Source organism: Leuciscus leuciscus (genome assembly GCF_965113295.1).
Source record: "Leuciscus leuciscus genome assembly, chromosome: 4".
NCBI classification, from domain to species: Eukaryota; Metazoa; Chordata; class Actinopteri; order Cypriniformes; family Leuciscidae; genus Leuciscus; species Leuciscus leuciscus.
Window position 1 is genome coordinate 6,093,569 of NC_138728.1, and position 17,298 is coordinate 6,110,866.

Genomic DNA, 17,298 nt, shown 5'->3' on the forward strand with positions numbered 1-17,298 from the left:
AACAATTTGAATGTCTTTAAATCATTCACAGGGAGGTCTACCCAGATGTTTCCCAGCAGTAAATACATTTTACATTTAGGGAACAGACCATAATAGTTATTGGCCTACCTATGATGTATTATATCTTTGCAGGAGAGTTTGTTCTCCAATCTGAACAATGGGACTGTTGTGACTCTCAACTCTGACATGCTCACGAGATGGAGAACTTCACCTCTCGGGAATACAAGGGCAGCACATTTCCATCAACAGTGGAGTAAATTACACAGAAGACAAGAGGACGACCTCCGCAGCGATATGACACATCAGATACACACATGCAAATATCTTGCATCCGGAAATCATTTTGAAAACTACACTTCCTCAAATAGAAAAAGGCAAATGACAATTATGAGAAAAGATATTATGGGTGGTGCGGTGACAGCTGTAGTGAGAGGACAAGTGGGGAGGGGTGGAGTGAAGCGGACAGGTTGGAGAGGGCTCAAGTTTCAGTCTCTCTGATTAGATGACCGGCATCCAAAAGCACGGGGGGTGGGGAGTGTGTGGATGTCAGGAGAGACCCCTCAGCTGGGGTGAGGTGTGTGTTGATGCAAGCAGCAGGTTTAATGTGACAACCCAGCATTCCTAATGGCCACACAAGATTGCTCAGCAAAGTTCAGGCATCTGGCAGCCATGTTGTGGATCACTTCATCTCTTGGGCACTGGATCTAAACTGATGACAAGTGTGTGACCGCATGAAAGTCAATATGCAGTGTTGATTCCTTTGATGAGAAAAGCAAGCCATGGGAGAGAAAAGCAAGTCGGTAAACCATGACCAAAAACATGAATGCTAATAAAAGAGACTTTATATAAATGATTCCCGGTGATTATATAAGCGATTCCTAACAATGATGATTCAAATTGATGTCTGTTGCATAATGGGAAATGCAGTATCAATAATTAAGATGGCTACATTTAATTCCAGTCGGAAGGCATTCTCTGACAGAGTGACTTAAATGTGTATATTCATAATCCCTAAGATCACACAAAGGAATTGATGAAAATCTGCTGCCCTTTGACAAGCCTCAGTAATCTCCTTAGATCCTTTTCATGTAATGACAGCTTTCCTACACAGCTGGGACGAGTCAATGGCAAGGCAGAAGACTAACATCTTCGGTTAAAGAATTGTAGTTTTTGCAAATACACAAGTTGATCCATTTTATCTCAGCTGTAAAAACGTACAAATAACCATGCGCCCAAGCAGGCCTTTCTCAAACTTTGCAAGGCACATTATTAGGAAGGTGTTCGCATAAGTGAGTTTTGGTCAATGCACGGTCCTTCTGCACACACATAACGTGTTTTTTTTTTTTTGACCTGGCAATACTCCGTACTCAAAGGGGCGATAGAGCTCAATTGTCTGTGCCAGAAAACCAGATGTGTTATTATTCGGGCAAATCGCTATAAATGTTTTCACTTTAACTAATTCTTCATACTGTCACGCCGCCTTGACAGTAGTTTCTCTGAAAATCTGTAAAAATACCTTGCTCATGCAATACAGCACCCCTCACATAATTTTCACAGATTAGCTCTCTCGACTGGAGAGAATGCAGGAGAAAGGGTAAGAGTGGAGAGAAAGGAGAGTATTTTGGATTTCTGCCCGGAGTTAGCGCCCATTGCCCAGGGTGTTTATTAGGGCCCTGTAAAGGGAAAGCACCACTGAGCGCTCAGCAGAGCAGAGCACTGTTCAGCAGAGGTAAATAAGTGCCGCTCAAAATGTAAATCACGCGCTGCTGACACCTTTGTCCCACATGAAAGCTATTTATAGGAATGGCAGAAAAAGTTAGCGAGAGATACAGGGAAATGTTCAGGGATTGAGATGCTTTTTCTCAATTTCCCTGAGATATCAGCATAAATGCAAAGCAAGTGTAATGGAGGGAATGAAATATTACAGGGTGCAAAGTAAAGCATTGGGTAGACATCAGTTCCCTCTTTATCCTTGAACGGGAACACTGATAACCAATGGCTCCTTCAAAGAACTTAAGATAAGCATGCTGTTCGGATGATTGCTTTAAATGGGTAGAAACTGCAACTTTTAGCCAACACGCTGGGTCTGGATAGTGTCTTTATCCTCTGCCTTCCACTCTATGTAATCAGGGTGGTGCATGAGAGTGAGTGAAGAACAGAAACAAAAGCAAGTACAGTCAGTGACTAATACAGCTTAAATTTATCTTGATGTGCAGAAAACGACCAGCAGACCGGAATATAATACACCACATTCACGTACATTCAGAGGCGACAAACTCTCTTGTCATGAATTGCAAGCCAAGACACGGCAGGTGTAGGTGAGTCACAGCATTAAGCAGCTCTCATGAACACCTGTCTGTCGTCTGGATGAATCAGGCCTTTTATCAATCTTTCTCAAGAGGCTCCAAAGCACAACTCAACCAGACCCTCCTCCAAAGTCCTCTCAAACTGAGTCACCATTTAGTCTACAGATACCAGTAGAATGGAGCGCTAAAGCTCATCATATGTTCCCGACACAATCCTGCCCTTCGGCATCACCTGAAGGGTTCTCCATGCTAAAAGACCAAAGAGTTGGAGCCTTATCCCTACCTGATTGGTCTCTTTGTTTACACAACGACACACCATTTGCTCAACTATGCAGGTAGACAGCACAAACAAAAGAACAGCTTACTGTAATTTGTTTTGAACCCAGGCGGTAACATGCTAATAGGTCACCGTTTTAAAAGGGAAAAGGCCAGATGCGATAACCAGCTAATTTTGCCTCTTGTAGTGCGTTAGTACTTAAACATACAACATTGCACAGTACGAGCACCCTGATGTTCTTGTTCAACATTCAACAACTTGTTTTTCTCGGTTTTACATTTTATGCTCTCAAGGGTCACAGCTTTTTCTAAGTAGCTGAAGGAAAGGGGCTAAATGTACTTAAGCTACTGGCAACACATCACTTGCATTTGAAAAGACACTCTTCAAAGTATGCTAGTCATATGACCCGTTATTAAAATTAGCAATTTGAGGCACCCTGAATTACAGAGACGGTTGAGTCAAGCAGAGTTCAAATTTTTGCAAGCGCATAATGATGGGATTCAGACAACTACCATTAGTGTGTAGTTCATATGGTACACCTCCTAATACAGTAGGACAGTGTAGTCGAGAAGGAACACCTACTAAAAACCAAGTGCAACATTGTGACCTCCAACAATTCGATCTCTGTCAGTCCTTTTCTCCAAGAGGCAGCGTACAATTGTGCACTTTAGATAAGTGAAATTGAATTTGTAGGATGGACATCAAGCTTGAAAGCAAAGCAGAACAAGAAGCAAGCATTCGTGACCCATCTAGGGGAAAAGCCACGGTGTTTATAAGTATTAACAGCAAGAGTGAGCTTCCTCATCAGATGTGTTACACACAGGAAGCTGTAAGCTTCCTTTTCCTTTTTGATGATACAAATGCAAACAATAAAAGACAGAGCAAGAGCTGTAGAGAAAAAAAGGAGATACTTTGTCAACTGAGGACCAAATTGTTCAAAGTAGCACAGTTGGTCTATTAAAAGGCGAGCCGCTGATGGTGCAGAACTCTGCTAATGTAAAACTTGAAGTATACCATATGCGTAACAGACAAGAATGAATAGGGCAACAGGGCTTTCAGTCTCTGACGTAACAAGCTTTATGGTGCTCAGGATGTTCACTGATCATCTGGCTGTATCAGGGCTGTCTCAAATCCATTAAGCCTGAAAAGAGGAGTGAATAAGTTTGTTCTTGCAATCACAAGCCCCAGAACAAAGTGGACCAGATTAGGGCATCAGGCTTGCATTCCTTCAACTCGGGAAATCACATGTGGAGCGTCATGGCACTGCCATTCTGGCCGGCTCTGTCTGGAATCTGATGAACTTGCAACGATGAGGATGGGCCAACAAGGACAAGAGAGCAGAGATTCCTCTTTATACTATCCAGCCACTTGTCTCTTGGTGTCTGTTTCAAAGGCTAACAGCCAACAATGAGAGCAGAGAGGATATTATATGGACAAGAGCCTAGGAAGATTAGTTTAGACAACATTTTTTAGATAACAGTACAGCTTTAGCAAGGTTTTTTTATATACTATCCACAACTGCTTCCTGTACAGAGTGAGCATTTGAGCACTAGCCTATATTCCAATATTTATGAAGCTGCAGGAGGACTGAAAGTGCACTGAATGTTTTAGACTGCTTATCCTATCATCTTACCATTTATACACCAAATTAAACCAAGAGTAAAATGATGTACATATATGGTTTGCTGTGGAATATAAATTAAATCAGACGGACAGCCACTGGTGCTTGTCTCTCCTTTAACCCCAGTAACCTATGCAGGGTCATATTCAGGTCACCGTCATGTGGGAACGTCCAGTAAGGCAGGAACCAGCCACCTGACTGTCACATTCCACACAGGAGAGGCAGAAGACAGAAAAACTGCTGCAAGGAAAGGAATGTTAAAGGGTCATTGGGAACTGAGGAAGTAGATTTACAAGGAAGAGGATTCCCTTATTTCTCCATTTCAGGTGAAATACTGAACAACCATATATAAACATTTACTATCTGTTCACAGTAATAATCAAGTGGAGGTGTGTGACAGTCAGTCTAACTGATTTCGACAGAATTTCATGTAAATTAGATTTCTCAATGACATATGATTCATATAGAACGAAAAACAAAGCAAAATACAGTTTTGCTTGAGGACATCTAGAATATCAGCTACTAAGTACCTCACATAAAACCCTATCTTCCAAATATTTTATACCACCAACCTGGCAAATTCAGTAATTAGTTAGTCTACTAGTCTACTCCCAGAAGTTGCGTAAAACCAACCAATCAGATTAGATCTTGCCAGATCGTGAAAGTCTTTGTGCAAAATTCACAAACTGTGGCCATGCCATTTAAGTCTAGGTGTACAGTCAGTGTCACCATGACTAAAATAAAGAGTACGAACGTACAGTTGGTACAACAGCAGAGCTGAGACTGTGCCACAGTTCTGGATTTTCATTCCTGAAGCTCATGTGAAAGCTAAAACATTCCCTTGGGCCAACTCTGCCCCACGTCATTACCCAAAACTGTCTGCTCCAGTTCTGACCATGGAGTGGAACGACAGCGGCAGATGAGGTGTTGCTATTTATAGCTTGTAAACGGGGGGGAAGAAAACTGAAATTCTGGAATAAACTAATGCTTATTTTAGGACAGAGAAGTATTCAAGCGAATTGGCTGAGGGTCCCACAGAGGTATGTGTACTACTGCACAGGATGAGCCAAGCTTGTTTCAGCATCCTAAAATTAAGTCAAACTCTGGCAGGAGAGGACTTCCTACTTTCGTACCCACAACAGGGGGTTTAGCAGCCTTGGAATGACGTAACAGACCCTGACAGCCCAATAAATACCAGCTCTCGTTGATACAACTCAGGCTACACCTTTACATAGGTGTGACAGTGCTAAAATATCCCTGACATTTAGAAGAAACAGCCTGCTGTAGCTCCAATTAAACAAGACGCATTCCTTTGGATTGAGTAGAACGCTATCACATACCTGTAATGAGATTTGGAAGCCGTTTCAGTAGCCTAAATTCCAGACTTTCTTAGGAAAATTAGCATGTAATGCACTCATATTGGTTTGATGAAAGAATAAACTCAGTTATAGGTCAGAGGCTGTCACATATGGCTTGCTCTAGTTTTACAGACATTTGATATGATCTGCATTCTGCACATGAAATCAAGCTAAGTATGAGCTCTTAATTAACGAGAAAGAAGTACAAAAGTAGACCAAAATGTACTAAATATGGGAATGCTGTGAGCTAGGCAAGCTCAATATCACGTTTATTTGCTTGTAACACTGTACTAAATGGTCTTTAGGATTTTTTGTTAACCAGCACTTCTTAAAAGCCAACAAATCTTGCATCCAGATTGGTATTCAGGGCTTTCAGCTTGGTTTTTGGTGGGGTGAGGCAGACAATACCAGAGAGAGAGTCCGCTTTCAATCGAATGCCCCCCTCCTTTACGTTTTTTTTGTCCTCTTTTAAAGCTGACGTTCTGCCACAAGAATCCAGAGAATGCAAACGCGAAACAGCCACTGAAATCTGGGAGGAGTTGCGGGTCCAACCAGCCCACTCTGCAAAAAGCAACTTCAAGAGCAGCTTCTAAGATGCTCATCATAAAGGATACAAGATTTACATGCTTCCAAATTTAGGATCTGCTACGTCACTTGGTCCTTCTAAAAAATAAATGAAATTACAGAAAAACTGAACCCAGACTGAGTCTATAGTAAGAATCAATATTTGCAATGTATTTATTGAATAATCAGCATATCATGTACTTAATTTGACTATTAAAAGTTGTAATTGATTAGCACCCCTATTAGAAGGATCTGTACTAACTGAACATGAAGCACAATTAACAACAAACGAGAACAAGTGGGGTCAGTAGGGTGAAGGTAATAGAGGGAGAGACTGAACGGTAAAAGTACTGTGTGTGTAAAAAGCATCTTAAGAGACTTATTGAATAAAATGAGAGGCAGTTAGGACAAGGGGCTGAGGTAAGCAGTGAAACGTGAGGAATTTACAGCCCTCCCATTGTGACCTTTAACATACTTTTGCTACCTACAAAACCATAGGCACAGACAGACAATGATAAGAAAGAAAGAGTGAAAGAGATCAAACTTGATTTTCCTCATAAGCTAGAGTCTTGACACTTGAATCACATCAGGATCTCAAAGAGGAGATGAGCACAATGTTGCAAGAGTGGGTTCCAACAAGCCTCGGCAGGCAAAAAAATACTCCGTAGATGGACGAGCAGCTGTATGGAATTGCACAGTCTTTTGAAAGCAGTACAAACAGCTTTATGTTACCTGTGAAGTATTTTCAGTGGATCTGCGCTTTAAAGAGTTTCATGTACCATGTAGGCAAATGCTAATTAGGTACTTGGGATGCACTACTCATTTGTCAATAACCAGCAGCAAAAACAGGCCATTCAAAAATGTCATGGTACTGATGTCACTAAAGACATCACACTGATGTTAAAGGGATAGTTCACCCAAAAATGAAAATTTTGTTATCACTTAGCCTACTCACCCACATTTTGATCCAAAACTATATGAGTTTCTTCTGTTGAACACAAAAGAAGAAATTTTAAAGAATGTTGGTAACTAGACAGTTGACGGTAGCCATTAATTTCCATAGTAGGAAAAAAAAAAATACCATGGAAGTAAGTTGATGGTTACAGTCAATTATCTGGTTATCAACATTCTTTAAAATATATTTTTAGTTCAACAGAAGAAAGAAACTCATACAGGTTTGGAACAACTTGAGGAAGTAAGTGATGACATAGGCTAATTAAACTATGTGGGTGCACTATCCCTGTAACATAGCCTAATCATTACTCATTCAACAGTAAAGAATGCACAATTTGGTGCAAGAAACTTCTTATAAGCATAAAAAAAGAAGAAAAAAAGAAGAAAAAAAAAAAGAGGAAAAAAAATTCAAATATGGACCCAATGTCAAGTTGGAGGAACTGGAGAACGTGAGGGGAACTGACAGAGACTCAGTTCGGGGAAATAGATTTATCATGAATCTAGTGAGAAGTGAAACCACGACTTAAGACAGCCTCCACACTTGAGGGGAAAGCAAGAAAGACAAATTAATCTCTCAAAGGAAATATCTGACAGAGTAGGCTGTGTGTTAAATGCACACATTTTCTGCTTCGCATACACTTTTCTGTCATTGTGCAACTGTCGAGGTTAAAAAAAAATCTTGGAAGATAAAGTGGAGATACAACACATGTGAAACCTAATGGCAATCAGATAGCATCTCACAATGGCAAAGCCCTCAGTATATTTCCATTTATGATGACATCTTTTTTCCCCTTCCAGCCCATGTAAGACACACAATGGATACCACACTTATGGCCAGTACTGTAAATGAGGAAGGAGATCAGCGCTTGCAAATGAAGGAAGCGCAGCTCCTGTCTTTGTCTTTCTTACTCCTTTGGAAAAAAAATGGATTTCAACAATGAAAAGGGAAACGGCTATGGCTAGGATCCATGGGATTGGATTTCTTCCTCAACTGTTCCCCTCACATCCTCTGCATTATTCACAGATGACGACACTCTCTCTGGGGCATGTCTCTATTAAACCGGTTCGGAGTTAAGCCACCTCCCGCAAATTCCAGCACTGTGACATCTCACAGTTAACATATGCTGATAAAGCTGATGGCACGACAGCCGTAGGGTTTTAAATAGTTAAGGGTCAAAAACCTAGTCAACAACTTGCGGTTCAGAGTATACATTAGTGAAGGGAGTCAGCATATGGACACAGGACCCTGTGCAAGTATGTGAGCGCATATGTTTTATACAACTAATTGCAAGTGGTTTCCATTTCTCATATCTACTGGAAAAGCTCATGAAGAAAAGAGTGTGTGATGTGTGAAGAAGTGCATGCAAACCAACACCATTAGGTCACTAAAATCACATTACAACCACACACAAAAATGACTGGGATTCAGAATGCAAGAGTGAAGATGAAAGAATCAAAAAGATGAAAATGTGGTACTTGCCGTGTAAATCACTGGGTTGTTGGGTGGTTGCTTATTGGCCCAAGTCAAAAGTCTACACGATTTTTTTCTTTAGTTTTATAATTTGCCAGGTGAAATCCATAAGCCTAATCGCTTTGATAACACCACACCTTTCTTCAACAGGAATACAATTTGAGGTATCAATGTTTGTAGCACAAATTGTGCATGACAGTTATACGCCAATGTTTAATACTGAGGGTCAGGGGTTTGTTAGTATGAGTAATACTACGTGGTGCTTCTTAAATTTAGATTAACATCACATCTAAAATGCTATGACTACACCCTGCTTTGTTCCACTCTGTTAACGTGAAATTTTGGGAAAATATTTGGCAAAGAAATAAACGGGAATGAAGTGAAAAAGACAGAGGAGGATTGAATTCTTCACAGCACATTTAGCTCATGCTCGCCCTTTCATGTCTTTACTATTATAATTCAGCTGAATAGAAAAACAAAAGAATAAAGGGATGCCTCTGCTCCCATTAAAAGAGCCCTCGCTTGCATCTCCCTGAATCCATGAGGAATGAATTGGGGGGATGTCGGCCTTTGTCATCCTACTAGCTCATCTATGATTCAACACATACCAAGGCAATGAGGACAAGAGAAACACAACATCCTATTTTTAATCCAATAAAAATATTCAGAGTAATAGGGATTTACTGATGCATGCTGGGTAATCAAAGCCACTATTCAAACAACTGACATCACAATAGTGTAACTAAATTGTTTCTAATTCATTAATTTAATCTTAAATGGAAGAACTAGAGAACATTAGAACTTCAGACATATAGGAGGAAACATCTGAGTCAATCCATGGAAAGAAACTAGTTCCCAAGTGATCTCAAAAAAAAAAAAAAAAAAAAGCTCTCCAAATGAATCAGCTCTGGGGAGAAAAGCAGTTTAGGATGGCCCATTAACAAAGCTGACGAGGTAATCATCTTTCCTCTTCTACATCCAGGAAAGGTCTCTTTTACTGATGTCCAGTAAGACTTCAAATACTTTACAACTACAAAAGCGTCCTGAAAACGAAGGAGAGACAGCAAAAGAGAGAGAGAACGGCGGGCAGACACAAAGCAACCCTCCCTGATGTCCTTGCATTGCTCACCCCCTCTTCTCCTTGCTTGTCTTCATTCGCCTTCCCTTTGTCAAAGCAACCTGGGGGTTTCCAGTGGCCAGACCTCTGCTCCTGCAAGCCCTCTGACCCCTAAATTACTTAGTGTTACTCTAAAGGCCTTAATCCATCTATAAACACACTGCACATCCCCCGTTTTAGCAAGTGTCCACACACCTCATAATACTACTTTGCTTTCACCAATGCACATCAGTTCAATCCCCTCATCCCGGCAGCGTGGACATGATGTCACTGGCACCATCGGCTCCTACATTCCACAGTCTTACACCCCATCGCACAGCATATTTTGCACACTTTCATCCGTATAGTGCTTTGACATGTTTATGTGACGGTTTAAATCTATGAGCGCTTAGGAGGAATTACTAAAGTCTGACCGGTGTGTGTATAACTTCAGTTTGTACCGAAGGATCTTCACCAGGCAACTAACAACAATCCATCTTTATCTGTGTGCAGTTATACTTTCTCCATGCAAGGTCGATACTGAGTAGAAACCAGATACCAGGACGAACATAGAGGGTCTTGTGATATTCAGAGGAAACACACAAGCCTATACTGAGATCCAACTGAGTTTCAAAGACCCAATTTGTTAGATTTCAAGGTGTTATTAAAAAAGGCAACTCTGGCTTAATGTAACTCAACTCTGCTTTGACACCAAAAAACATCTGACAAGAGAGTTAACAGGCTAATCAATGCAAATATACATTTCGAACAGATTTAAGCCTTTGACCAACATACCGTCTGGTTGAATACACTTAACTTGAGATCTAGAATTGGTTTGAAAGTAAAAAACCAAAAAAAAAGTGTTCAAGGTGCCATTAAATCAGAAGTACCATACTGACGTTAGCTAACTTGCTCAGCAACAGTGTCAGTGTTGCTCCGCCATGACAGTAGTTACAATAACAAACACGATAATACTGTGGTTCTCAACAAGGAGGCCACAGGATGACTTAAAATAATTTAAATTATTAACTTATTATTGTAACAAATCCCTCGAAAGTCATTTACTGTTTATTTTATCTTCCATCAGACTATCTGAGACATCGTTGCTATGGGTTACGTCTGACTGACTGCCGTTCTGACACCGCAAGCTTCATGCTTTCTAACCTTATCCCTACTTTTTTTTTTTTTTTTTATTATTCTGCTTATTGTATATAAAATACAATAAGTTTTTTTTATCAGTATTCCATATTCCTGTAGTCCCATATTACTGTAGTAATTGTTATATTGGAATTACCCTGTAGTGATACATACCCCTTTTTTCCATTTGAGCCCCTAAGAAACTCTCTGCACATCCCTCCCTGTATAGGCTATACATTATGTGATTTTTAATAGTTTAATAGTTATTTTAATAACTTTAAAATACTTGAAGTGCACACCAAGTCTAGGAAAATACAAGTTTCAGATTGGGACTCGGTATTGGCAGGTACTCAAAATTCAATGACTCGGATTGGATCGGGGGCACGAAAAAAACATAAAACTTGATCGGGACATCCCGAATTATAACAATGGTTTTTATTGAAGAACATGCACCTCTTAAAACTTCTAGTATCTCAAAATGAATTATTGTTAATTAATTCATCTATATCGACACTCACGTTTTTTGTTAATATATAGGCCTAGTTCTGTTAATATTATATTACATAGGGGGCCTTTAAATATTGTGTGGATATTGAGTGGTTCACTGCGCAAATACTATAGTGCCCCTGGTGGCAGTGCTGAGAATGCAACATGTATATGCAATACATTATAAATTTGCAGTATTACACATTTTGGAATGCAACAATAAATAACATGAAATCAAGCTAGCATAACATCTACATTCAAGAAAAAATGTGAATGCAAACAAGATTTGCAAGCTTGACTTTATCATGAAAGGAATTCTTAATTATACAATACAAACGCGTGCTTTGCATACTCAGCATTGCTGCAAGGGACTATAGGACTTCTAAGAAATAAAAAGTTGTCTTTTTTTATTTCAAGTCAACTACCGTAATGATAAGAGTTTGATGAGAACTTTGCTGAAGCAGTTGGTTAACATGACAGCATTTTTACAGCTAGCTATCTGAATAACAACAGAACAGACATTTGAGTGATAAGAACACTCATTAAGCACAAGATGACGCATCACATGATACAGTATGTTTTGTGCCTAATCTGCAACTTTACCAAAGATCTTCTTCACCCACATCCTGTAGGGGCACCGTAAGAACCATGACCGCAAATGTGCACAAACAAGTTACACCAACACGATTTCCTGTTGTAAGTTTGGCACTAATGTTTTAAATAGATCTTTCACTGCTGTGTCTCGCAAAAGCACTTTTAAGCCTTTGGTCAGCCACAAAAGAAAATAAATAAAAATCACATCAAACAACACGAGCATCAATGAAAGCCGAACACGAATACCATGGTAGTTAGTTCCTTACCTGAAGTTCACACCACGCTACCTCCACCGTTGTCTCCGTGTCCAAGCCCTTGTAGACAGTTTTGAATGAGCCACGTCCAATCTCGATATCAAATTTGAGGAAACGGCCATCGGGTGAGGTGCCCACAGCTTTGGTCTCCACTTCTTCTATGTCATCCTGAACCTTTTTCTCAGCCTCCCTCTGCTCAGCTTCAGCACGGGCCTTCGCCACCCCTCTCTCTTCCTCCTCACGTTTTTCTGTTACTCCGATCTCCTGCTCCTTGTCGCCCACGTCGCTGGGCACCGTCTCCGCCGTCCCAAGGGCCTCGGCCTGCCTCGCACCCACATCCAGCACAGATGGGCTCTGTACCTCTACAATCCCATCAACCCCAGCACCTCTTCCATCCTCTGCATGTACTTCCACTACTATACCCGAAACACCCGATTGTGTGTCAATGGTTACGTCAGGGGCCAAACTCAGCACCACAGGCACGACAAACTGCTCGCAGTCTGGAGGCGAGGTGAGGATGCAGGCTTTGCTGGGCAAGTCGAGGGCTGTGGCATTGGAGTCACAGATGACGCTACGCCTGAAAAATCTGTGCTCAGCCGTCTTCAGATCTTTATCCATGGTGTGGCGTCGCTTTCTGACCTCCGTGTCTAGCTTCTCACCCACCAGTGAGTCCGAACCGGAGCCATTCACATTCTTTGGAGGTGGAGGTGCCAAGAAGGTCACCACCTTGTTAGGATTTTCTGACGACATCTCTCCAGGAAAAAAAAAAAAATCTTAAATGTATAAATAAATTATTATGAAAAAAATTGTAAACCTTGACTTTTGCAAAAAATGTCCTCTTCCTGCTTTGACTGTGGCACTAAAAGCCTATGAAAAAAAAAAGCTCACGTGAACCACAGCGTTTGCAGGAAGGCCCCCTCCGTGGGGTATTCCTTACTAACAGTTACTCTTACAGTGTAAAGGGCCAGAGCCCAAGAGAGGAGGTGTTCTTTTATAAACGTAAAAGAACAAGACACAGTCACTGAGAGGCAAGCACTGATGGTGACAGACAAAAACTGTCAAATCCACTTCATCCATCCTGCAGTGACCCGGAGACAGCCGTCATTGGGCATAAGGGACCACAAGAGGGAAAAGGGCAAGAGCCTTGATGTTCTTCAGACCTTTAGAGTGCAGGAAACCTGGCTTCGAAACCAAAAACCAGGTCCAGATTTACTGCAAGAGACATGCAAAGAATATATTAATTACACACCCATATTTTTTTTGTAGTTTTTAAAACATTACAAGCTATTCTCCAACCGAATAAGCATTTTAATCTTATTAATTATGGCATTATTGAAGACTGCCACGTAAATCAAAGGTTTACTAATTATCCTACAGTATGTTACAACTAAAGACACTTTTTACAAAATTGTAAGTATAACGTTTGAAGCAGCTACAAAATATGACATTAAATGCAAACGTAAATGACTTATTCGACTTTGACTGTTTTTTTCGTAACGTTACTTGGTGTTTCTCAGACGCCTTTTGCTAACTCGGTTCTCTCCAACGATTCCCCTGGGCTTATTCTCGATACAGAGTCAGACATGTTTTAGTTTCAATCGTACAAGTATTAAAAAAAAAAAAAAATGCTGTGCCTCATAAAAATATCAACAAAACAAAACCATGTGATGGTAGATGAACGTTACTGCGCACGCGGGGGTCTCGGGACGGGTCGCCCTGGTTACGGTGGGTGGCCAGCTGAGATTTGGGGGATTTTTGTAATTCTCAAGCGAAGACAAGCACAAAAACTCAAACAAATTCTTGCCTATTTAGCATTTGTGGAGCATGTAAATTATTAAAAGTTGTCAGCGAGAATTTAATATACGGCTTTTCAAAAGTTGTCATGTAACGGCCACCGTTGGTTCTTCAGGTCTCGAACTCGCTCTTAAAATAATGCCGCGCGCGTTTAATAGCGTTTATTGAACAGGAAGCGCGTGGAAATACACTGGCACAAAATACGACAACATAACAGTCTATAATATACAGACAGTAGGCATTTAATACCGAATACCTGTCAGTTCATAATGCTTATAACCAGGTTTCTGCTGCAATGAAAAAATAGGAGGCTGGCCAGCGATTACCTTTCGTATCGTCATATCCATTCCCCTCTGATGTAGACAAAGCGACAGCTGCAGTTGGCCGAGCGAATAATTTAAGAGCGGCAATAGCCAAATATTTATAATAGAGACAAAAAGAATCCAGGCTATAAAACCGAATGGTCATGAAAATATAAATTCCATAGATTTAGCACAGCTAACGTTCCGCGTTCATCGTACTGTTTGCTCGACAGGCCAAGTTCAACACGGGGCTGTTGAATCCAACGCGATGCAATGACTCTAATGAAATCGGTATCCAGCGTAACGATGTATCCCGTGATAAAACATCATGACAAATCACAAACAGAGTCCGGTTCCGGTCGACTGCACGCGGATCCGCAGCAAACTACCGATTTTCTTCCTTTCACGTGAACAATGCAACAACATCCACTGCGGTTCGCGTTCGCTGCTGTCGAGCAGGTTCAGTCGCTATCCTTATGCAGCAGTCGACAAATGACAACTGGTAGTCTCCATATACAGTATTAGGGTTTCTGTAGCTGCTGCTCTTAGTTCGGGTGGTGTTATTAGGACTCCAGTCTGTCACGTTGGTTTTAGCTCCGAGGCTGCTGCTGTCTAACTTACCCTCCCACTGAATACTGACAGCAGAGACGCCAGCCGGCAGTGTGTTAGAAAGCCCTGAAGAGATCGCTGTTTCCTCTCTGAGTTTATTTAGAAGTATGGGAAATAGCATTACAATGCAAAATCAGTTGATTCCCTTCCTCACTACACACTAGCTGGTAAAAATGAATGTAATACCTCAGTAAATCCTCAAGTACACCCTTGTATGCCAGGCTGATTCTTATTTTGTCCCACAATTCTCGATGTCAGTACATCCTGATCTGTGTTTTTGGACAGGCCGTGCTCTGTGATGCATGTCAGTTGCACACCATCTTATCTAAGTGCTTATTAAGAGCTTGCTTCACATTGTACCACAGCTCAGATGCCAATAGCTATATATTGTTTGCCCTGGCATGAAATTCTGCCTCTTCTGTCATGCTGTTGATTAAAGGTGGATTTGTGAGCATTAATCAGGCCATTAAAATGTGCGTTTACTGTATATTCTATAAACAAAGGCCTGGTTTCACAGGCAGGGCCTAGATTAAACCAGGATTATGCCTTTGTTCAATTAGGCCATTTAAGTTGCTTTTATAAACGTGCCTTAGAAAGAAAAAAAAACATTACTAGTGTGCGTCTTGAGACCAAACATATTTTAAGATATTTCAGTGCAAGTTGCATTCAGTAAAAACAGCTCAAACATGCATTTTAGTCTGGGACTAAACCCAGAAAACTATGAAACTATAAAACTATGAAACCGGGGGAAAGAGAGAATACAATATTTTCCAATGTAATGTAATTTATTACAGATGATGGATATTAAATATATTAGAAAATTATAAGTAATATTAATCATGAAGCAACATTAACCCCCGGTTTCACAGAGCAGGCTTAAGACTCCCAGACTAGTCTAAAATGCATGTTTGAGCTGTTTTAACTGAAAGCAACTTGCACTGAAATATCTTAAAATATGTCAATGCCATTGTTTTGTCTCAAGACGCACATCAGTAATGTTTTTTTCTAAGGCACGTGTATAAAAGCTACTTAAATGAACTAAGGACTAATCCTGGCTTAATCTAAGCCCTGTCTGTGAAACACGGCCTAAACGTCAAAGATATTACTGTAGCACAGACCAAAATTGCATTTTTACTGTAGATGATTTATTAAAAAGGAAAAATAAGGAAGTACATACAGGTATGACAAGCAACATTTCTGTGGTCATGTTGCTACAATTGAATTATGCATATTACTGGTACATATTAAGCATCTCCTCAGTTTGTGTTATATTTTGCTAAATTCTTCAGTTTTATAAATAAAATATTAATACTAATGTATGAAATGGTAAATACAAATGATGTAGTATTTTCATTTAGCAGAAACTGATTCACATATATGCATGGAAAGTGTAAATTAAAATACAAAAGACATTACCGTGCTCAAATATATATTTTTGTCCTCTTTATACACGTGAGTCTCCTTTTCTGTGGCCAGACACTGATTTCTCTTTATGTGAAGCCCTTATACTCAACATTTGTTTTCTTGTTTGCATTCCAGATGGCACACATGAGTAGGATCTTTGCTAACATCACAGATTCTCTATGGAGGCCCTACTGCTATAAAACCACCTGTGGGGGTCCAGCGAGGCAACACAAGCATTCAGGATGTGCATCATCAAGTAAGACAGTAAGGTGTCGAGATCACAGTATGCGTCTTTGATTCCATGCCTGAGAGGCTGTTTGTCCTGGATGCATTGACTGAGATGGGTACACTTTGTTCCCCTGCCCAAATGAAGGCAGTGATTGAGTTCTGTTGACACACAGGACACTGAGAGAAATTTAACACTGCTACAAACATCAAAGAAGTTTGCATTAACAACCCTTTCATTATTTGACTAATTGATTAGTGCAAACAGAATGTGTCAAATGTGCATTTTCTTTCTTTGTAGATTTATAGTCCAGTCATTTTATGAAAAAAGGTTGAACAAATTGCAACAGAAGCAAACTCAACTGATTTTGTATCCTTATGTCCTGAGTAAGGAAAAAAAAAACCCAAAGAATCCCATTAGGGTAAAGTTTCGAAAAAGACCCAAATATAGCCTATTCATTCGCCTACTCATTCTTTTTCTCACGTGAATAGAGTAAAAATGTTAACCTTTAGATATCACCGTGAAAATTACTGAGTTGATTATCAAGACAAACAAAAAATGTATAACAAGTTTTTTTTAATTGTTTGTTAACATGGACAAACGGTGCATAATCTAATTACGTATGTGCTAATTTGCATAAATACCACAACAGATTTAAACATTGGGTATAGCCAGGTGAAAATGTCTTGTTGAATCTTGTTGACATATAACAGTAAAATACTTAATGTTAAGGTCTGAATGGAACCCATTTAGGCTACCCATGAGCATTAATACACAGAGGCAGGAAGAAGTACTTTAGAAACCAGCCTTTATTAAAGCTGCCGTCGGCAAGTCTGGCAGATTGA

General features: G+C 40.2%; 1 protein-coding gene across 18 annotated transcripts in view; it reads right to left on the reverse strand.

Annotated features, from left to right (window-relative positions):
- The window catches only part of LOC309496882 (serine/threonine-protein kinase WNK1-like), a 78,382-nt gene extending 63,511 nt beyond the window's left edge, over positions 1-14,871 (reverse strand). For 11 of the 18 annotated variants that reach the window (XM_082167039.1, XM_082167042.1, XM_082167033.1 and 8 more), the window contains exons 1-2: positions 14,239-14,870; positions 12,131-13,330 (exon numbers count right to left, since the gene is read on the reverse strand). In XM_082167039.1, the coding sequence (XP_082023165.1) occupies positions 12,131-12,868 (738 nt within the window). In that variant the 5' untranslated portion in view covers positions 12,869-13,330; positions 14,239-14,870. Of the gene's footprint in view, positions 1-12,130; positions 13,331-14,238 lie in introns of all 18 variants that reach the window. The other 7 variants (XM_082167032.1, XM_082167029.1, XM_082167030.1 and 4 more) reach the window with 1 other exon arrangement.
- Positions 14,872-17,298: the final 2,427 nt, after the last annotated feature.